Source organism: Cherax quadricarinatus, chromosome 96 (assembly GCF_038502225.1).
Source record: "Cherax quadricarinatus isolate ZL_2023a chromosome 96, ASM3850222v1, whole genome shotgun sequence".
Lineage (NCBI taxonomy): Eukaryota > Metazoa > Arthropoda > Malacostraca > Decapoda > Parastacidae > Cherax > Cherax quadricarinatus.
In genome coordinates, this window is record NC_091387.1 from 122,280 (window position 1) to 145,358 (window position 23,079).

The window sequence follows — 23,079 nt, forward strand, 5'->3', positions numbered from 1 at the left end:
TAGTGTAGTAATAGTAGTAATAGTAGTAGTGTAGTAATAGTAGTAGTAGTGTAGTAATAGTAATAGTAGTAGTAGTAATAGTAGTAGTAATAGTAGTAGTAGTAGTAGTGTAGTAATAGTAGTAGTAGTAGTAGTAGTGTAGTAATAGTAGTAGTAGTAATAGTAGTAGTAGTAGTAGTAGTAGTAATAGTAGTAGTAATAGTAGTAGTAATAGTAGTAGTAGTAGTAGTAGTAATAGTAGTAGTAGTAATAGTAGTAGTAGTAGTAGTAGTAGTGTAGTAATAGTAGTAGTAGTAATAGTAGTAGTAATAGTAGTAGTAATAGTAGTAGTAATAGTAGTAGTAATAGTAGTAGTAATAGTAGTAATAGTAGTAGTAGTAGTAGTAGTAGTAGTAGTGTAGTAATAGTAGTAATAGTAATAGTAGTAATAGTAGTAGTAATAGTAGTAGTAATAATTGTAGTAGGAGGAGGAGGAAGTTATTCTTACCACAGTAATAAAATAATTTATTTAGGTACAAGTCCACATAAATAATGGAAATAAGTCACGTGATAATTTTTGGATTATCTTAGATAATTTATACTATATATGATAACTATAATTATATATATCTATGTCTAAACATATCATTTACTTAGTAACATATAAAATATCCTCTATGGTAACTCAAAATCAAAGTCAAAAGTGACTAATATCCATTATAATCGTTATAATACATTAATACCCATAAACTAACATATCTAACAATTATATCATGTTAAAATATATATGAAAAAATAATCCCAAAGTCATTATAACGATAATAAATATTATTAAAATGAATAATATAGTGAGTAATGGCAATATATGAGGGAGTGAGGGAGACCAACACTCAGTCTGCCCTTAAACCTCCAACACTGTGTTCTTATCTCGGTTTTTCCTGGTTTATTCGCATTAATTTACTCATTATTGAGTATTTGTGTGTCATTGTACTTACAAGAAACATTGTATATATGAGTGGTGTTGTCTGGATAATGATAACCCGGATAATTGATGGTTTATGTTAAGTTAACCAAGTTGATGCCCACTCACTCAGGGTATGTTGACTTATTTTGTTCTTTATCAGCTTATTAACTCGTATTTATACCATTTTGGGCTTATTTTAACATTGTGAGGAAGTGTAGTAACTTGGGGGTAACTTAAGTTGTTCGGGGAACAAACTTTACGGGAACTTAAGTAGGTAAGTTGTGTTGAGGAGACAATGTCTGCCACCACAGTTGTTGTCTGCCACCACAGTTGTTGTCTGCCACCACAGTTGTTGTCTGCCACCACAGTTGTTGTCTGCCACCACAGTTGTTGTCTGCCACCACAGATGTCTGCCACCACAGATGTCTGCCACCACAGATGTTGTCTGCCACCACATGTCTGCCACCACAGACGTTGTCTGCCACCACAGATGTCTGCCACCACAGATGTCTGCCACCACAGATGTTGTCTGCCACCACAGATGTTGTCTGTCACCACAGATGTTGTCTGTCACCACAGATGTTGTCTGTCACCACAGATGTTGTCTGTCACCACAGATGTTGTCTGTCACCACAGATGTTGTCTGTCACCACAGATGTCTGTCACCACAGATGTTGTCTGTCACCACAGATGTTGTCTGTCACCACAGATGTTGTCTGCCACCACAGATGTTGTCTGCCACCACAGATGTCTGCCACCACAGATGTTGTCTGCCACCACAGATGTTGTCTGCCACCACAGATGTTGTCTGTCACCACAGATGTTGTCTGTCACCACATGTCTGTCACCACAGATGTTGTCTGCCACCACAGATGTTGTCTGCCACCACAGATGTTGTCTGTCACCACAGATGTTGTCTGTCACCACAGATGTCTGCCACCACAGATGTTATCTGTTATGATGTTCAATGAGGACAAATTCCAACTACTCCGTTATGGAAAACTGGAGGAGATAATAACTAGAACAGAGTATACTACTGACTCCGGCCATACAATAGAGCGGAAAAATAATGTAAGGGACCTGGGAGTAGTAATGTCTGAGGATCTCACTTTCGAGGATCACAACAGTGCCACGATCGCACGTGCAAAGAAAATGATAGGATGGATAATGAGAACTTTCAAAACGAGAGATGCCAAGCCCATGATGATCCTTTTCAAATCGCTTGTTCTCTCTAGGCTGGAATACTGCTGTACATTAACATCTCCATTCAAAGCAGGTGAAATCGCAGATCTAGAGAGTGTACAGAGATCCTTTACTGCACGTATAAGTTCTGTCAAGCACCTTAACTACTGGGAACGCTTGGAAGCACTTGACTTGTACTCGTTGGAACGCAGGAGGGAGAGATATATCATAATCTACACTTGGAAAATCTTGGAAGGAATGGTCCCAAATCTGCACACAGAAATCACTCCCTACGAAAGTAAAAGACTGGGCAGGCGATGCAAAATGCCCCCAATAAAAAGTAGGGGCGCCATTGGTACACTAAGAGAAAACACCATAAGTGTCCGGGGCCCAAAACTGTTCAACAGCCTCCCATCAAGCATTAGGGGAATTGCCAATAACCCCCTGGCTGCCTTCAAGAGAGAGCTGGACAGATACCTAAAGTCAGTGCTGGATCAGCCGGGCTGTGGCTCGTACGTTGGACTGCGTGCGGCCAGCAGTAACAGCCTAGTTGATCAGGCCCTGATCCATCGGGAGGCCTGGTCATGGACCGGGCCGCGGGGGCGTTGATCCCCGGAATAACCTCCAGGTAACCACAGAGTCTGTCAGTAGTATATTGCAAGTGTTGTGTGTGTCCACCAGTATATGAGAGGTGTTGTGTGTATCCTTCCAGTATATGACAGGTGTTGTGTGTATCCCACCAGTATATGACAGGTGTTGTGTGTATCCTACCATTCATCACATCCTACCAGTATATGACAGGTGTTGTGTGTATCCCACCAGTGTATGACAGGTGTTTTGTGTATCCCAGCAGTACATGACAGGTGTTGTGTGTATCCCACCAGTATATGACAGGTGTTGTGTGTATCCCAGCAGAACCCAAGCTGCAACACCTGCACATTAACATACATAATCTATCATAATCAGCTGTCCTCTCAACTCTATCTATCTGATCTAACAATTTTATATAATAATTATAACGAATCTGGCTAAAATGGTTATTTTATCGGATAAAACCGTACTATCACCATAGTCCTGATACTTGTATGTAGTCACCATAGTCCTGATACGTGTATGTAGTCACCATAGTCCTGATACATGTATGTAGTCACCATAGTCCTGATACTTGTATGTAGTCACCATAGTCCTGATACATGTATGTAGTCACCATAGTCCTGATACTTGTATGTAGTCACCATAGTCCTGATACTTGTATGTAGTCACCATAGTCCTGATACATGTATGTAGTCACCATAGTCCTGATACATGTATGTAGTCACCATAGTCCTGATACTTGTATGTAGTCACCATAGTCCTGATACGTGTATGTAGTCACCATAGTCCTGATACATGTATGTAGTCACCATAGTCCTGATACTTGTATGTAGTCACCATAGTCCTGATACATGTATGTAGTCACCATAGTCCTGATACTTGTATGTAGTCACCATAGTCCTGATACTTGTATGTAGTCACCATAGTCCTGATACTTGTATGTAGTCACCATAGTCCTGATACATGTATGTAGTCACCATAGTCCTGATACTTGTATGTAGTCACCATAGTCCTGATACTTGTATGTAGTCACCATAGTCCTGATGCATGTATATAGTCACCATAGTCTTGATACTTGTATGTAGTCACCATAGTCCTGATACATGTATGTAGTCACCATAGTCCTGATACTTGTATGTAGTCACCATAGTCCTGTTACATGGTAGTCACCATAGTCCTGATACATGCATGTAGTCACCATAGTCCTGATACATGCATGTAGTCACCATAGTCCTGATACATGCATGTAGTCACCATAGTCCTGATACTTGTATGTAGTCACCATAGTCCTGACACTTCCTGGATGCAGTCACCATAGTCCTGACACTTCCTGTATGTAGTCACCATAGTCTTGACACTTCCTGTATGTAGTCACCATAGTCCTGACACCATCGTATTCATACTGTCAGCCCCCCACCCTCCGGCCTAGTCCTAGACTAGGCCTAACAGACTCCCTGATGAGTCAGACTCATGCGCTAGAACTCGGCTGATCATGAAGTAACTTAAGATACTTATATAGATAGATATACAAAACATTTCGTAACAGATCCGTCAAGTGAGGATCGCTGACGCTGGTCAGAGGATAATTGGAAAGTTTTGTCAGGAGATTCCAAGTTGGACCCTGATATTTGTTTCTTTTTCCCTTGTGTGGGTTATTTGTGTATCATATTGAATTGTGCCGTGCTGGGAGCTGTGATTCAACCCCTGCAAACACGGTTAGACGAGTACATTCCCAGGGATGTGTCTACCATGTTACCCCCACCCGCATCCAACAACCCCAACCCTCTCACCCACATCATCACCCAACATCCTATTCATTCTTCTCTCCCCACCTTCATGTCTCCCTCTTATCGCCCCTTCCTTCCAATAAAGATTAAAATAGCAACGGGTTCGAGTCAAAATAAAAAGTGCCGGGACGAATCCTGGGCAAAGATTCTTGTATGTTATATACCTTTGAAGAGTTTCCAGAGTTTCTCTACTCTCTGAGCCCGGCCATGGGCCAGGCTCGTCTAGTGCATGCCTGGTCAACCAAGCTGTTGCTGCTGGAGGCCTGCTGCCCCACATATCGCCACAAGTACAAAAAATATACATAGTGTAAATTACCTAGAAACATCTAAAAATATCAGTGACTGTCCATTGGGATCCTTATTTAGCAAAACACTGACAAGTCTGGTTGGTTTTCCATGTATATATTCCTTGAAAGTTGATAATACTGTTAATGATTGTGGTAATTATGAAGGATACGTCTGCTGGGGCGCCATCTGGAACAAGACCAGGACTGGAACAAGACCAGGACTGGAACAAGACCAGGACTGGAACAAGACCAGGACTGGAACAAGACCAGGACTGGAACAAGACCAGGACTGGAACAAGACCAGGACTGGAACAAGACCAGGACTGGAACAAGACCAGGACTGGAACAAGACCAGGACTGGAACAAGACCAGGACTGGAACAAGACCAGGACTGGAACAAGACCAGTGAACCTACAACAACAAGGATACGTCGTTATGACTCACTATATCGTAATGACACGATTGCAAACAAACCATACCACGGGTGGTGATAGAACCCACGGCTTTGAGGGGAGGCCTGGTCGTGGACCGGGCCGCGGGGGCGTTGATCCCCGAAATAACCTCCAGGTAGACTCCAGGTAGACGAGCTAGAGTTCGTCAGGGCCACGCTAGCTGGAGATTCCTCTGTAAAAACTTTCATTTGTGGTCACAGTGGTGGCCTATGCCAACCTTCCTATGGTGTATAAATATACCTAGTTGGATGAATCTTATTGTGGCTAGCTGGTCCAGTGGCTAGCGCGTCGGTCTGGAGTTTTGAGACTCTGACCGCGGGTTCTATCCCCGCCCATGGTATGGTTTGATACGCCGATATTGAATCAGCAACTCTCCTCTGGAGTCATATTAGACCGGCATCTATCCGACAGAACGCTAAGAAACAGAATTTTTGTGATAGTAAGTAACTGGAATGGTAAAACAGATAGGAGAGAGAACTTAGTAGAGTTCAGAGTATTACAAGGAAAATATTATCTGTAAGCTTCGAGAGAACAGAGACGTAATGTTGATCACGTAAGAGAAATAACAGATGTGTATAAACTTAAGTGATTCTGGTGATCACAAAAATAACAGTAAGATAGATGTGAATAAACATAAAGGAACACTGGAAGCTGCAGAGAGGAACACACCCGGACATAGGTTATGTTACAAGGGGTGAGAGGGGGGGATGTTACTCCATGGGGGAGGGGGTGTGTCCATTCCTGGGGGAGGGGAGGAAGAGGAGGGTCTCTTTACACTCTGTGAATAATGTTCTTCTCCTCTACACCCTCTTTCCCTAGCCATTCACTACCCCATGTTCTCCCCACCCAGCTCCTCTTCTCTTGTACTCGTCTAACATTTCGCTCATTTCCATTACATGGTATTTAGCTGTATTTAAATTCTATCGTCCATCTAATGTTAATGTCAGAGGATGTCACCTTTAAGGATGTCAGCAGTGTAGCCATCACATCTGCCAGGAAACTGATATGATGGATAATAAGAACTGAACAAGACATGCCAAGCCAATAATGATCCTTTTTAAATAACTTGTTCTCTCCAGGCTGAAATATTGGTGTACACTAACAGCCCCCTTGTACAGCAACAGCTCCTGCTGTACACTAACAGCCCCCCTGTACAGCAACAGCTCCTGCTGTTCACTAACAGCTCCCTTGTACACCAACAGCCTCCCTGTACAGCAACAGTTCCTGCTGTACACTAACAGCCCCCCTGTACAGCAACAGCTCCTGCTGTACACTAACAGCCCCCCTGTACAGCAACAGCTCCTGCTGTTCACTAACAGCTCCCTTGTACACCAACAGCCTCCCTGTACAGCAACAGCTCCTGCTGTACACTAACAGCCCCCCTGTACAGCAACAGCTCCTGCTGTACACTAACAGCTCCCCTGTACAGCAACAGCTCCTGCTGTACACTAACAGCCCCATTCAAGGCAGGTGAGATGGCAGATCTAGAGAATGTACACCGCTTGGGATCACTTGACCTGTACTTACTGGAGCTCAGGCGAGAGAGAACAGTAATCTACACTTGGAAATCCTAGAGGGACTGATCCCAAATCTGCACACACAAATCCCTCAACGACTGTTCATCAGCCTCCCACTAGGCATAAGGGTTGGACCCCTGGATGCCTTCAAGAGGGAGCTGGACTGATACCTAAAGTCAGTACCAGATCAACCAGGCTGTGGCTGGTACGGTGGACTACGTGTGGCCAGCCCTGATCAAGCCCTGATCCACTGGGAGGCCTAGTCAAGGACTGCGCCGCGGGGGCGTTGACCCCCGAAACCCCCTCCAGGTAGATTCGAGTCAACCTGTCATTTATATAAATTAAAAAGATTATTGGGGCCAGTACAGATCCTTATGGCACCCCACTGCTGGCATCTCCCCACCACGACAGTATTGGAGCCAGTACAGATCCTTATGGCACCCCACTGCTGGCATCTCCCCACCACGACAGTATTGGAGCCAGTACAGATCCTTATGGCACCCCACTGCTGGCATCTCCCAAATCTTCCTGGAGTGCTCTAATGTCCTCGTCAGAATGAATTCGACGGCCTATTTTGGTGTCATCGGCAAACTTGCTGATGTCGCTCTTTATGCCCTCATCTATGTCGTTTATGTAGATTGTGAACAGCAGGGGGCCCAACACTGACCCCTGTTGAACACCGCTCGTGACGCGTCCCCACTCTGATTTCTCCCCATTTATGCAAACTCTCTGCTGCCTATTTGTCAACCATGCCTCTATCCAGGAAAAAATTTCTTCTCCTATTCCATGTGCCTTAATTTTCCTCAATAGTCTCTGATGTGGGACCCTGTCAAAAGCCTTCCTGAAGTCCATATACACAATATCATATTCATTACCATGATCTACCTCCTCAAATACCTTAGTGAAAAAAGTTAATAAATTCGTAAGGCAGGAACGCCCCTTTGTAAAACCATGCTGAGATTCGTTGATTAATTTATGCTTTTCAAGGTGGCTACAAACTGCCTCGGCAATTATTGACTCCATAAATTTTCCCACTATGGAGGTTAGGCTTATTGGTCTATAGTTCGAAGCTAAGGACCTGTCACCTGCTTTGAAAATAGGTATCACATTTGCCATTTTCCACTTATCTGGCACCATGCCAGTTTGTAGTGATATGTTGAAAAGATTAGCCAAAGGTTTGCTAAGCTCCTCTTTACATTCCTTTAGAACCCTTGCATACAGTTCATCAGGGCCTGGGGATTTGTTAGGTTTTAATTTATCTATTTGCCTAAGGACCATGTCACTTGTGACCCTAATCGTGCACAGTTTATTATCGTCCTGTTCTACATAATTTATCATTTCTGGAATATCGCTGGTATCCTCCTGTGTAAAAACTGAGAGGAAGTATATGTTAAAAATTCTACACATTTCCTTATCACTGTTAGTGAGCTGACCCGAGGAACTTTTGAGTGGGCCTATCTTGTCCCTGATCTTACTTCTGTATACCTGAAAGAATCCTTTTGGGTTAGTTTACCTGGAGTTTACCTGGAGAGAGTTCCGGGGGTCAACGCCCCCGCGGCCCGGTCTGAGACCAGGCCTCCTGGTGGATCAGAGCCTGATCAGCCAGGCTGTTGCTGCTGGCTGCACGCAAACCAACATACGAGCCACAGCCCGGCTGATCCGGAACTGACTTTAGGTGCTTGTCCAGTGCCAGCTTGAAGACTGCCAGGGGTCTGTTGGTAATCCCCCTTATGTGTGCTGGGAGGCAGTTGAACAGTCTCGGGCCCCTGACACTTATTGTATGGTCTCTTAACGTGCTAGTGACACCCCTGCTTTTCATTGGGGGGATGGTGCATCGTCTGCCAAGTCTTTTGCTTTCGTAGTGGGTGATTTTCGTGTGCAAGTTCGGTACTAGTCCCTCTAGGATTTTCCAGGTGTATATAATCATGTATCTCTCCCTCCTGCGTTCCAGGGAATACAGGTTTAGGAACCTCTTCGATTCTCTTGCAACTTTAACCTCATAATCTCTTTTTGCTTTTCTAATTCCCTTTTTTATTTCTCTCTTTAACTGAATATATCGATTTCTTAATTGCCCCTCTCCTCTTTTGATTTGCCTATATATGCCTCTCTTTTGACCAATCAGATATACTTAAAACAGTGTATGGATTCCTGGCTCTACCGCTTCACTGTCTAGGTTGTTCCACTTTATGACCACTCTAAGGCTAATGAAGTACTTCCTAACATCCTAGTGACTCATCTGTGTTTTTTAGCTTCCAGCTGTGACCTTGTGTACCTGAGACCTTCCTTTAAAACACTGTCCACCCTGTCAGTTCCTCTTATGTATTTTATGCGTCATAATCATGTCACTTCTGATCCTTCTGTCCTCTAATATAAGAATACAAGAAAGAAGGAACACTGCACCAGGCCTACTGGCCTATGCGAGGCAGGTCCAATTCTAACACCGGCTTAAGCCGATGCCTTGACCCAGTGAGGTCAGACACGTCTTAAGGAAGGAGCCGACTTCGTAGCACAAGCTAGTCAGGGTCCTCGTTCAGGGAGGTTTACTGTGTGTGTGTGTGTGTGTGTGTGTGTCTTTGTCCACCTCGTCTATTCCGCGCAGTATTTTATATGTCGTTATCATGTCTCCCCTGACCCTCCTGGCCTCCAGTGTCGTCAGGCCGATTTCCCTCAACCTTTCTTCATAGGACAATCCCCGTTTGCCCTTCCCCAATCTTCATGACTTTGCATTTGGCAGGGTTAAATTCTAGGAGCCAGTTGCTGGACCAGGCTTGTAGCCTGTCTAGATCTCTTTGTAGTCCTGCCTGATCCTCGTCCGATTCGATTCTTCTCATTAACTTCACATCGTCTGCAAACAAGGACACTTCTGAGTCTATCCCTTCCGTTATGTCGTTCACGTATACCAAGAACAGCACAGGTCCTAGGACTGACCCCTGTGGAACCCCGCTTGTCACAGGCGCCCACTCTGACACCTCGTCGCGTACCATGACTCGTTGTTTCCTCCCTGTCAGATATTCTCTGATCCATTGCAGTGCCTTTCCTGTTATGTGTGCCTGGTCCTCTAGCTTTTGCAGTAACCTCTTGTGAGGAACTGTGTCGAAAGCCTTCTTGCAGTCCAAAAATACGCAGTCGATCCACCCCTCTCTCTCTTGTCTTACTTCTGTCACCTTGTCATAAAACTCTAGTAGGTTTGTGACACAGGATTTTCCTTCCCTGAAACCGTGCTGGTTGTCAATTATACACTTGTTTCTTTCCAGGTGCCCCACCACTCTCCTCCTGATGACCTTCTCCATGACCTTGCATACTATACACGTTAGAGATACAGGTCTGTAGTTTAGTGCCTCATGTCTGTCTCCCTTTTTAAAAATTGGGACTACATTTGCCATTTTCCATACCTCAGGGAGTTGCCCAGTTTCAAATGATGTGTTGAAGATCTTTGTTAATGGCTCACACAATATCTCTGCTCCCTCTTTAAGGACCCATGGAGAGATGTTGTCTGGTCCCACCGCCTTTGAGGTGTCAAGTTCGCATAGCAGCTTCTTCACCTCCTCCTTGGTTATATGTACCTCATCCAGCACTTGCTGGTGTGCCCCCCTGTTCTGATTTCTTGGAGTCCTACTGGTTTCCACTGTAAATACCTCTTTAAATCTTGTGTTGAGCTCCTGACATACCTCTCGGTCGTTTCTTGTGAATTCCCCATCACCCTTCCTCAGTCTGATTACCTGGTCCTTGACTGTTGTTTTCCTCCTGATGTGGCTGTACAACAGCTTCGGGTCAGTCTTTACTTTTGATGCTATGTCATTTTCATATTGTCTCTGAGCCTCCCTTCTTATCTGTGCATATTCGTTTCTGGCTCTTCGGCTGATTTCTTTATTTTCCTGAGTTCTCTGTCTTCTGTACCTTTTCCATTCTCTATTACACCTAGTTTTTGCCTCCCTACACCTTTGGGTGAACCAAGGACTCGTTCTGTTCTTCCCATTATTTCTGTTTCCCTTGGGAACAAACCTCTCCTCTGCCTCCTTGCATTTTGTTGCTACATAGTCCATCATTTCTTGTACTGGTTTTCCTGTCAGTTCCCTCTCCCACTGAATGTCTTGAAGGAAGTTCCTCATGCCTGAGTAGTTCCCCCTTTTGTAGTTTGGTTTTTCCCAGCCTATTCCTGCTACTCTCTCCACTTGGAGCTCAACTATGTAGTCGAGTGTGTGTGTGTGTGTGTGTGTGTGTGTGTGTGTGTGTGTGTGTGTGTGTGTACATACTGCTGGGTTAGTCACGTATACATAAGCTTTCAGAATAAGGTTTTGTTCTCAAAGTTGCTTGCCGAGTTTTATTTTTCCTCATGACGTAATGTTTAGTTGATCATTGTTCACCCATGTTGTTATCTTCTCTGATGTTTAGTTGATCATTGTTCACCCAGGTTGTTATCTTCTCTGATGTTTAGTTGATCATTGTTCACCCATGTTGTTATATTCTCTGATGTTTAGTTGATCATTGTTCACCCAGGTTGTTATATTCTCTGATGTTTAGTTGATCATTGTTCACCCATGTTGTTATATTCTCTGATGTTTAGTTGATCATTGTTCACCCATGTTGTTATATTCTCTGATGTTTAGTTGATCATTGTTCACCCAGGTTGTTATATTCTCTGATGTTTAGTTGATCATTGTTCACCCATGTTGTTATATTCTCTGATGTTTAGTTGATCATTGTTCACCCATGTTATCTTCTCTGATGTTTAGTTGATCATTGTTCACCCATGTTGTTATATTCTCTGATGTTTAGTTGATCATTGTTCACCCATGTTGTTATCTTCTCTGATGTTTAGTTGATCATTGTTCACCCATGTTGTTATCTTCTCTGATGTTTAGTTGATCATTGTTCACCCATGTTGTTATCTTGTCTGATGTATAGTTCATCACTGTTCATCCATATTATATCTTGTCACTCTACAAAGGTTACAGTGGTGCCCTGATAACAGGTTCTTCATTCAAGGAACTGTGGTTATCTTGTCTTCCTTCTATAACACCTGATAACCTTATATAACAAGACGTAATTTGTATATCTGCAGTAAAGCAAATATTACTGAAATATTTTGTGAGTATGTACCAAGTTACATGAGGCACAACTGTCCCCAGTTTTGTGGGATATTCTTCCATGGTAGACCTATGTGAGGCCATCATGGTGCTAGTTGCCTGCAGTCAAACCCACTTGCCACTACCTGTTGTATCCACCATGGCAGACCTGTCTGAGGCCATCATGGTGGTACTTACCTGCAGTCAAGCTCACCTGCCACTACCTGCTGTATCATACACTAGTAGGATCCTAGTTGTTGATGTATTGTGGCAGAGTAATGATAGTAGGTGGAGGCAGATGTTGTGGTCTGCCTTCATTTGTCCTGGTCATTACTGACTCGCTCACACCTGCCTTGATGACCTGCAAACTCAAACTCTTGGTACATACAGTACAATGTGTGCACCACAAGCCGCCAGGTTAGCCACTAACTGTAGCAGTTCGCTCTTGAAGACAGCCAGGCGTCTGATTGCAATTCCCATTGTGTATGAAGGGAGGGTGTTGAAAAGTCTTGGTCCCTTTACACTTACTCTTAGTGTCATGGCACCGTTGCTTTTCATTGCAGACATTTTGCACTCTCTCTCAAGCTTTTAGCTTTCATTGAAAGCAGTTTTTAGTGTACAAATTTGTGACCAATCTCTCAAGAATTTTACAGGTGTAAATTATTATGTATATATGTTTGTCATCAATAACACCAGTGCTTGATTGCGTTTATACGAACATTGAAGGCTCTCTGCACATCCTCTAGATCTGTGGTTTCACCTGCCTCCTGTTCCCGCTGTCTTTCCTTATCACTTGATATTTTACTGGAAATACTGCAGTTGATATAATAACTACGATGTCAGGGAGTTAACTCATTCGTTCCTTGTACTCATCACTCTTGGACTCAAATTAAGTTGAAATAAATAACTGTCAATGAATAAACAGAAGGGTGGACTAGGGGCTTGAACCACGGTTCCTAAATATTAGGGTGGACTAGGGGCTTGAACCACGGTTCCTAAATATTAGGGTGGACTAGGGGCTTGAACCACGGTTCCTAAATATTAGGGTGGACTAGGGGCTTGAACTGCGTCCGTAAGTATTACATCTGATTCGTTCCTATTGAAGGTAGTCGAGACGGTAAATCGTCGGACTGTGAATTTATGGACCACAGTTCGACCCCTTCGTCCACCCTTTTGTTTATTCCTCACTCTTGTTTGACAATTCATTTGTATTTGTGTACCACGCTCTGGTTACACTTGTTTATATTGTTTACACTTACTGTATGTTGCTCCCTCAGTAGTTGTGGAGGTGGGACTGGGGTTGGAGTGTGTACCATTATTAGGGAAGGGGTTATGGATGAGGTTGTAGGCAGGGAGGTGAAAGAGGCGGGGTGTGCAGAGGAGAAACGGGGGTTGGTATTGGGGATGTGAGAGGTTGTCTGGGGTTGGGCCAGCTGATAGAGGTCGGGGGGATTGTTGTGGATGAGTTTTTCAATGTTGGGTGTTGTCTTCTGGCCCCTCGTTTACTGTTCTTTCCCTCTCTTCGTTCCTGGTATGTTTTGACATTCTTCCTCAGCTTTTCCTTCCCTGAGCAACACGAGGCACAACACTGAGTTGTTAATGATCCAAATGGGACTTGACGTCGTGATGCGCCTGTTATGTGCGAGTTATTTATGTATTGTTCCGTCACTGTTCTGATCCAGGTACAATGTAATGCATACACTCCCTCGTAGGATCATCATCTCAGCTAAATATAACTACAATGTTACTTTGAATGTTGTCTATGGTAAAACCTTCAAATTGAAGCTTTGTCATCATTACTCTCTCTCTCCCTCGTATCCTGTGAACTCGATTATCGGTATAATCTTAGCTCCATCATCTTCCAATCTCTTATTCTTGGGTTTTCTTCAACTCCCTAGACTACAGTGGAAATAATTCACTTGTTTGAGTTATCGTGGTAGATAATTTATACTACGTATGATAATAATTGTGTCTAAGTAAACTTAGTCTCCTGGAGTCTGTGATTCATCACTCGCTTCTTCCTTCCATTGTATTAACTTCTAGATTGCTTTCTTCTTACCATTTCCCCCATTCTATCTATTTTAACGCCTCCCTTAGCCTCTGAGTGTGTGTACTCACCTAGTTGTGGTTGCAGGGGTTGAGTTACAGCTCCTGGCTCCGCCTCTTTGCTGGTCGTGTGTGTGTGTGAAAACTCAGTCCTCACAGTTCCTCCCTCCCTCCTGTAGAGTAAGTCATCTCATCCTCTGGGGAGTCTGCTTCCTTCTCTCTCACACCATCTCTCCCTCTCTCTCTCTCTCCTGCTTCTTCCTCTCTCTGTCCTGCTTCTTCCTCCCTCATCATCATCCCAGCCTCTTCAACCATCACCACACCGTTCCCCCCTCCCTCCTTCACCCCATCCCTCTTTTTTCTCACTTTCCTTAGATTCTTAACCTCTCTCTCTCTCTCTCTCTCTCTCTCTCTCTCTCTCTCTCTCTCTCTCTCTCTCTCTCTCTCTCTCTCTCTATCTATCTATCTATCTATCTATCTATCTATCTATATCTATCTATCTCTATCTCCCTCCCTCCCCATCTGTGACATTCACTCCTACCTGCCTTACTTAATCCCCCCCCCTCTCTCTCTCTCTCTCTCTCTCTCTCTCTCTCTCTCTCTCTCTCTCTCTCTCTCTCCCTCCCCCTCCCCATCTGTGACATTCACTCCCACCTGCCTCGGTTAACCCCCCCTCTCTCTCTCTCCCTCTGTGACATTCACTCCCACCTGCCTCACTTACCCCCCTCTCTCTCTCCCTCCCCATCTGTGACATTCACTCCCACCTGCCTCACTCGGCCAGTAAAGAGTTCACCAGGTTAGTGCAACTCTCGTTCACTCACTTCACTCTTCCCTGTTAACCTAGTTACCTGGCAGCTCACTAGTGTGCCACTGTCTGCTCTCCCTGTGTACACTTAAGTACACTGCTCTCTTACACAAACAATAGGACAGCAAGTCCTCCCGCATGTGCCTGACGTGTGTGTGTGTACTCGCCTATTTGTGGTTGCAGGGGTTGATCCATAGCTCCTGGCCCCGTCTCTTCACTGATCGCTACTAGGTCCTCTCCCTGCTCCATGAGCAGGGTGTGTGTGTGTGTGTGTGTGTGTGTGTGTGTGTGTGTGTGTGTGATCTATATGTGGTTGCAGGGGTCGATTCACAGCCTCCTGGGTGTATTCACCTAATTGTGGTTGCAGGGGTCAAGTCACAGCTTCTGGTATGTGTGTGTGTGTGTGTTGAGGCTGGGAGAGCAAGAGGTGGGTCATGTGTGGGTGGGTCATGTGTGGGTGGTGGCAAGACTGCACTAAAGGTCGTTAAGACATGAGATACAGGAAATTACAGCAACAAGGGGAGAGGATAGTGGGTGGGGAGAGGTAAGAGAGGGAGGGAGATGAGAGGAGGAGGAAAGCAATGAAGGGAGGAGGAGAAGATAAGTGAAGGAGGAAGAGAGAGAGAGAGAGAGAGAGAGAGAGAGAGAGAGAGAGAGTAACTTGTCCTCATTGTTCTACCTGTTTTTGGTTCCAGGGGTCAGTGGCCCCACGGCCTGCTCCAGGACTCGGTCCAAGGGTCAGTGGCCCCACGGCCTGGTAGGACTCGGTCCAAGGGTCAGTGGCCCCACGGCCTGGTCCAGGACTCGGTCCAGGTGTCAGTGGCCCCACGGCCTCGTCCAGGACTCGGCCCAAGAGTCAGTGGCCCCACGGCCTGGTCCAGGACTCGGTCCAAGGGTCAGTGGCCCCACGGTCTGGTTCAGGACTCGGTCCAGGGGTCAGTGGTCCCACGGCCTGGTCCAGGGGTCAGTGGTCCCACGGCCTGGTCCAGGTGTCAGTGGTCCCACGGCCTGGTCCAGGACTCGGTCCAGGGGTCAGTGGTCCCACGGTGTGGTCCAGGGGTTACCTGGAGGTTATTCCGGGGATCAACGCCCCCGCGGCCCGGTCCATGACCAGGCCTTCCGATGGATCAGGGCCTGATCAACTAGGCTGTTACTGCTGGCCGCACGCAGTCCAACGTACGAGCCACAGCCCGGCTGATCCGGCACTGACTTTAGGTATCTGTCCAGCTCTCTCTTGAAGGCAGCAATTTCCCTAATGCTTGATGGGAGGCTGTTGAACAGTTTTGGGCCCCGGACACTTATGGTGTTTTCCCTTAGTGTACCAATGGCGCCCCTACTTTTTATTGGGGGCATTTTGCATCGCCTGCCCAGTCTTTTACTTTCGTAGGGAGTGATTTCTGTGTGCAGATTTGGGACCATTCCCTCCAAGATTTTCCAAGTGTAGATTATGATATATCTCTCCCTCCTGCGTTCCAACGAGTACAAGTCAAGTGCTTCCAAGCGTTCCCAGTAGTTAAGGTGCTTGACAGAAAAGTAGGGCGCCACTAGCACGATAAGAAACAACACAGTAAGTGTCAGGGGCCCAAGACTGTTCATCTGCCTCCCAGCATACACGAGAGGGATTACCAATAGACCCCTGGCTGCCTTCAAGACCCCTGGCTGTCTTCAGAAAGGCGCTGGACAGTCGCCTAAGTCAGTACCTGACCAGCCGGGCTGGGGTTCATACGTCGGTTTACGTGTGGCCAAGATTAACAGTCTGGTTGATCAGGCCCTGATCCACAGGGAGGCCTGGTCGTGGACCTGACCGCGGGGGCGTTGGTCTCCCTACAGATAGTGTAGCTCAAACATAGCGCGATGTTGCACCTACTGGAGGTGATGCGTCGTGCGTGCTGAGTGCACTAACAGCCTGATTGACCAAGTTACTAACCAGGAAAGGGAAGTATAACAGAAAGGCAGCATGGAGAGGAAGAGGATTGAGAGTGTACGGGGGGTGGAGGAAGATGGTTGGGGAAGTGGAAGGAAGGGGGGAGGAGGGGGAGGGAGAGGCGAAGACAGGAAATGGTAGGAGGAGGAGGAGGTGCAAGGTAGTGGATGGAACAGGAAGTTGGTGAGAAGGAGGGAGGGAGAGTGGTAGGAAGGGAGGGAGGGGGGAGGAAGGGTGGGAGTAAGGGAAGGTGGTAGGAAGGGAGGGTGGGTGGAAAGGAAAAAGGGAGGGGGTAGGGAGGGTAGGAATGGAGGGAGGGGGAGTGGTGGGAAGGGAGGGGGGTGGGAAGGGAGGGAGGGAGGTTGGTAGGAAGGAAGGGAGAGAGGTTGGTAGGAAGGGAGGGAGGGAGGAGGGTAGAGAGGGAGGAGGGTAGGAAGGGAGGGAGAGGAGGGAGGAGGGTAGGAAGGGAGGGAGGGAGGAGGGTAGGAAGGGAGGGAGAGGAGGGAGGAGGGTAGGAAGGGAGGGAAGGAGGAGGGTAGGAAGGGAGGGAGAGGAGGGAGGAGGGTAGGAAGGGAGGGAGGGGGTAGGGAGGGAGAGGGGAAACAGAGAAGAACTGTTCAGCAGTCAGAGGTGAGCAAAAAACTGATGGTGGCAGATACTGGCACAGAGAGAGAGAGAGAGAGAGAGAGAGAGAGAGAGAGAGAGAGAGAGAGAGAGAGAGAAGAGAGAAGAGAGGGAAGAAGGGTAAAGGCTGTGGTTTTTATACAATTCTAATTGAAAGTTACATTGTGGGAACACCAGCAGTGTTGCTACACTGTTCTATATGATAGTTACATTGTGGGAACACCAGCAGTGTTGCTACACTGTTCTATATGATAGTTACATTTTGGGAACACCAGCAGTGTTGCTACACTGTTCTATATGATAGTTACATTGTGGGAACACCAGCAGTGTTTCTACAGTGTTCTATATGATAGTTACATTGTGGGAACACCAGCAGTGTTGCTACACTGTTCTATATGATAGTTACATTGTGGGAACACCAGCAGTGTTGCTACACTGTTCTATATGATAGTTACATTGTGGGAACACCAGCAGTGTTGCTACACTGTTCTATATGATAGTTACATTGTGGGAACACCAGCCGTGTTGCTACACTGTTCTATATGATAGATACATTGTGGGAACACCAGCACTGTTGCTACACTGTTCTATATGATAGATACATTGTGGGAACACCAGCACTGTTGCTACACTGTTCTATATGATAATTACATTGTGGGAACACCAGCACTGTTGCTACACTGTTCTATATGATAGATACATTGTGGGAACACCAGCAGTGTTGCTACACTGTTCTATATGATAGTTACATTGTGGGAACACCAGCAGTGTTGCTACACTGTTCTATATGATAGTTACATTGTGGGAACACCAGCAGTGTGTTACTACACTGTTCTATATGATAGTTACATTGTGGGAACACCAGCAGTGTTGCTACACTGTTCTATATGATAGTTACTTTGTGGGAACACCAGCAGTGTGTTGGTACACTGTTCTATATGATAGTTACATTGTGGGAACACCAGCAGTGTTGCTACACTGTTCTATATGATAGTTACATTGTGGGAACACCAGCAGTGTTGCTACACTGTTCTATATGATAGTTACATTGTGGGAACACCAGCAGTGTGTTACTACACTGTTCTATATGATAGTTACATTGTGGGAACACCAGCAGTGTTGCTACACTGTTCTATATGATAGTTACATTGTGGGAACACCAGCAGTGTTGCTACACTGTTCTATATGATAGTTACATTGTGGGAACACCAGCAGTGTGTTACTACACTGTTCTATATGATAGTTACATTGTGGGAACACCAGCAGTGTTGCTACACTGTTCTATATGATAGTTACTTTGTGGGAACACCAGCAGTGTGTTGCTACACTGTTCTATATCATAGTTACATTGTGGGAACACCAGCAGTGTTGCTACACTGTTCTATATGATAGTTACATTGTGGGAACACCAGCAGTGTGTTACTACACTGTTCTATATGATAGTTACATTGTGGGAACACCAGCAGTGTTGCTACACTGTTCTATATCATAGTTACATTGTGGGAACACCAGCAGTGTTGCTACACTGTTCTATATGATAGTTACATTGTGGGAACACCAGCAGTGTTACTACACTGTTCTATATGATAGTTACATTGTGGGAACACCAGCAGTGTTACTACACTGTTCTATATGATAGTTACATTGTGGGAACACCAGCAGTGTTGGTATACTGTTCTATATGATAGTTATATTGTGGGAACACCAGCAGTGTTGCTACACTGTTCTATATGATAGTTACATTGTGGGAACACCAGCAGTGTTCTACACTGTTCTATATGATAGTTACATTGTGGGAACACCAGCAGTGTTGCTACACTGTTCTATATGATAGTTACATTGTGGGAACACCAGCAGTGTTGCTACATTTAATGTAACATTTAATTGTATCAACGTTACGCTCTCCAGGATCTTTAAGCCGTTACAATATAATGTCACATTAGTTACTGTGCTCTTGCCTAACATTTCGTGGGTAATTCTACCATTATTACAATCATACTGAGGTGACTTGCTGTGTCATCATCCGCAAAATGTGATAGTAAGCTTTGTTTTGTGTTGTCATCCTCAGCATTTTTATATGTATGGATCGTTAACATAAATGATGTGTGACACCTGGGTGTCTTTATTGCTGAATAAGACACCTGTGTAACACCTGGGTGTCTTTATTGATGAGTAAGACACTTGTGTAACACCTGGGTACCTTTATTAATGAGTAAGACACTTGTGTAACACCTGGGTATCTTTATTGCTGAATAAGACACATCTGCAACACTTGGGTATCTATATTGACTAAATGTTTGGCCGGATAACATCTCCCCATGGGTCCTGAGAGAGGGAGCAGAGGGGCTTTGTGTACCACTAACAACAATCTTCAACGCATCTATCGGTACAGGATGACTACCGGAAGTATGGAAGACAGCAAATGTAGTCCTAATTTTTAAAGGAGACAGACACGAAGCATTAAACTACAGACCAGTGTCACTGACATGTATAGTATGCAAAATCATGGAGAAGATTATCAGGAGAAGAGTGGTGGAACACCTAGAAAGGAATGATCTAATCACAAGCAGCCAACATGGTTTCAGAGATGGGAAATCCTGTGTCACAAACCTACTGGAGTTCTATGACATGGTGACAGCAGTAAGACAAGAGAGAGAGGGGTGGGTGGATTGCATTTTCTTGGACTGCAAGAAGGCGTTTGACACAGTACCACACAAGAGATTAGTGCAAAAACTGGAGGACCAAGCAGGGATAACAGGGAAGGCACTGCAATGGATCAGGGAATACTTGTCAGGAAGACAGCAGCGAGTAATGGTACGTGGCGAGGTGTCAGAGTGGGCACCTGTGACAAGCGGGGTCCCACAGGGGTCAGTCCTAGGACCAGTGCTGTTTCTGGTATTTGTGAACGACATGACGGAAGGAATAAACTCCGAGGTGTCCCTGTTTGCAGATGACGTGAAGTTGATGAGAAGAGTTCATTCGATCGAAGACCAGGCAGAAATACAAAGGGATCTGGACAGGCTGCAGACCTGGTCCAGCAACTGGCTCCTGGAGTTCAATCCCACCAAGTGCAAAGTCATGAGGATTGGGGAAGGGCAAAGAAGGCCGCAGACGGAGTACAGTCTAGGGGGCCAGAGACTACAAACATCACTCAAGGAAAAAGATCTTGGGGTGAGTATAACACCAGGCACATCAACCAAATAACTGCCGTAGCATATGGGCGCCTGGCAAACCTCAGAACAGCATTCCGACATCTTAATAAGGAATCGTTCAGGACCCTGTACACCGTGTACGTTAGGCCCATATTGGAGGATGCGGCACCAGTTTGGAACCCACACCTAGCCAAGCATGTAAAGAAACTAGAGAAAGTGCAAAGGTTTGCAACAAGACTAGTCCCAGAGTTAAGAGGTATGTCCTATGAGGAGAGGTTAAGGGAAATCAACCTGACGACACTGGAGGACAGGAGAGATAGAGGGGACATGATAACGACTTACAAAATACTGAGAGGAATTGACAAGGTGGACAAAGACAGGATGTTCCAGAGATTGGACACAGTAACACGGGGACACAGTTGGAAGCTGAAGACACAGATGAATCAAAGGGATGTTGGGAAGTATTTCTTCAGCCACAGAGTAGTCAGGAAGTGGAATAGTTTGGGAAGCGATGTAGTGGAGACAGGATCCATACATAGCTTTAAGCAGAGGTACGATAAAGCTCATGGTTCAGGGAGAGTGACCTAGTGGCGACCAGTGAAGAGGCGGGGCCAGGAGCTTGGACTCAACCCCTGCAACCTCAACTATAGGTGAGTACAACTAGGTGAGTATACACACACACACACACACACACACACACACACACACACACACACACACACACACACACACACACACACACACACACACACACAGGTAATGTGTTATAGTGGACAAAGTCAGAATATTTTTCGTGTAATTATCACTGTAAATATTAACACATGTATTTCTGTGTGACACAGGTGATGCTGGCTGACACAGCTGACGCTGGCTGACACTGGTGACGCTGGCTGACACTGGTGCAGAGTGATGGCGTCAGCAGCTACCAGCTTGTGTGGGCTTCATACGCCGGCTGGTGATATTCCTTTCGCTGACGCCGACCCTCCTGAAACAAATGCCCCGCCCACGCCCACTCTCACCACCCACACTTACTGTGGTCCGAGGGCGGGGGCATCCAGAGCAGTGGGTGGGGCAGGCCCAGTGTATTACAACACTACCCACACATCACCCATACCAACCCCACATACAGCTAACACCAGATGTGTTTACTCCAAACCATTACCAGCAGCAACAGTCAGCTTGGCCACCACACCAGCAGCAGCATCAACAGTCAGCTTGACTACCACGCCCGCGCTCACACGCCACCATAGTTACGGTGGTCTGGCGGTAGTGGAAGGCGCGGGTGGGGCGGTGAGGGTGGCCACAGACCGCCCACATTTGGTCTCAATGGGCAGTGGGCGCCTCTCCACAGCCATCACTCTACACACTATCAACGAGGGACGCACGGTGGTGGGTGCGGGCGGGATGGGCGTGGTGCCTGACATCGTTGTGATGGGAGCGGGCGTGGAGGCCGAACACTGCATCCTCCACAACGTGGGCGGTGTGGTCACCCTCACGCCCATAGCCACAGGTGTTACCATTGATGGTGTCAAGACAACTACCACCACACGACTCACGCAAGGTATTAGTAGTAGTAGTAGTAATAGTAGCAGTAGTAATAGTGGTAGTAGTAGTAGTAATAGTGGTAGTAGCAGTAGTAATAGTGGTAGTAGTAGTAGTAATAGTGGTAGTAGTAGTAGTAATAGTGGTAGTAGTAGTAGTAATAGTGGTAGTAGTAATAGTGGTAGTAGTAGTAATAATGGTAGTAATAGTGGTAGTAGTAGTAGTAATAATGGTAGTAATAGTGGTAGTAGTAGTAGTAACAGTGGTAGTAATAGTGGTAATAGTAGTAGTAATAGTGGTAGTAATAGTGGTAGTAGTAGTAATAGTGGTAGTAATAGTGGTAGTAGTAATAGTGGTAGTAATAATAGTGGTAGTAATTTTTTCAGCATGAGATGGATGACATTCAGTTGAACAGCCAGCCTCCCCAGGGAGGGACAGCAGCCGGCTTCCCCAGGGAGGTACAGCAGCCGGCCTCACCAGGGAGGTACAGCAGCCGGCCTCCCAAGGGAGGTACAGCAGCCGGCCTCCCAAGGGAGGTACAGCAGCCGGCCTCCCCAGGGAGGTACAGCAGCCGGCCTCCCCAGGGAGGTACAGCAGCCGGCCTCCCCAGGGACAGCAGCCGGCCTCCCCAGGGAGGGACAGCAGCCGGCCTCCCCAGGGAGGTACAGCAGCCGGCCTCCCCAGGGAGGTACAGAAGCCGGCCTCCCCAGGGAGGTACAGTAGCCAGCCTCCCCAGGGAGGTACAAGAGTTCTGGTTGGTACAGCAGCCAGCCTTCCCAGGGAGGTACAACAGTCCTGATAGGTACAGCAGCCAACCTCCCCAGGGAGGTACAACAGTCCTGATAGGTACAGCAGCCAGCCTCCCCAGGGAGGTACAACAGTCCTGGTTGGTACAGCAGCCAGTCTCCCCAGGGAGGTACAACAGTCCTGGTTGGTACAGCAGCCAGTCTCCCCAGGGAGGTACAACAGTCCTGGTTGGTACAGCAGTCAGCCTCCCCAGGGAGGTACAACAGCCCTGGCTGGTACAGCAGCCAGCCTCCCCAGGGAGGTACAACAGTACTGGTTGGTACAGCAGCCAGCCTCCCCAGAGAGGTACAGCAGTCCTGGTTGGTACAGCAGCCAGCCTCCCGAGGGAGGTACAGCGGTCCTCATTGGTAC

At 46.2% G+C, this 23,079-nt stretch overlaps 1 protein-coding gene across 1 annotated transcript; it reads left to right on the forward strand.

Annotated features, from left to right (window-relative positions):
* Positions 1–856: 856 nt before the first annotated feature.
* On the forward strand, positions 857–22,312 carry LOC138855487 (uncharacterized). Its single transcript, XM_070105088.1, has 3 exons — positions 857–1,074; positions 21,222–22,003; positions 22,308–22,312. The coding sequence occupies exons 2-3, from the start codon at positions 21,289–21,291 to the stop codon at positions 22,310–22,312; spliced, it is 720 nt and encodes a 239-aa protein (XP_069961189.1). The 5' UTR covers positions 857–1,074; positions 21,222–21,288.
* Positions 22,313–23,079: the final 767 nt, after the last annotated feature.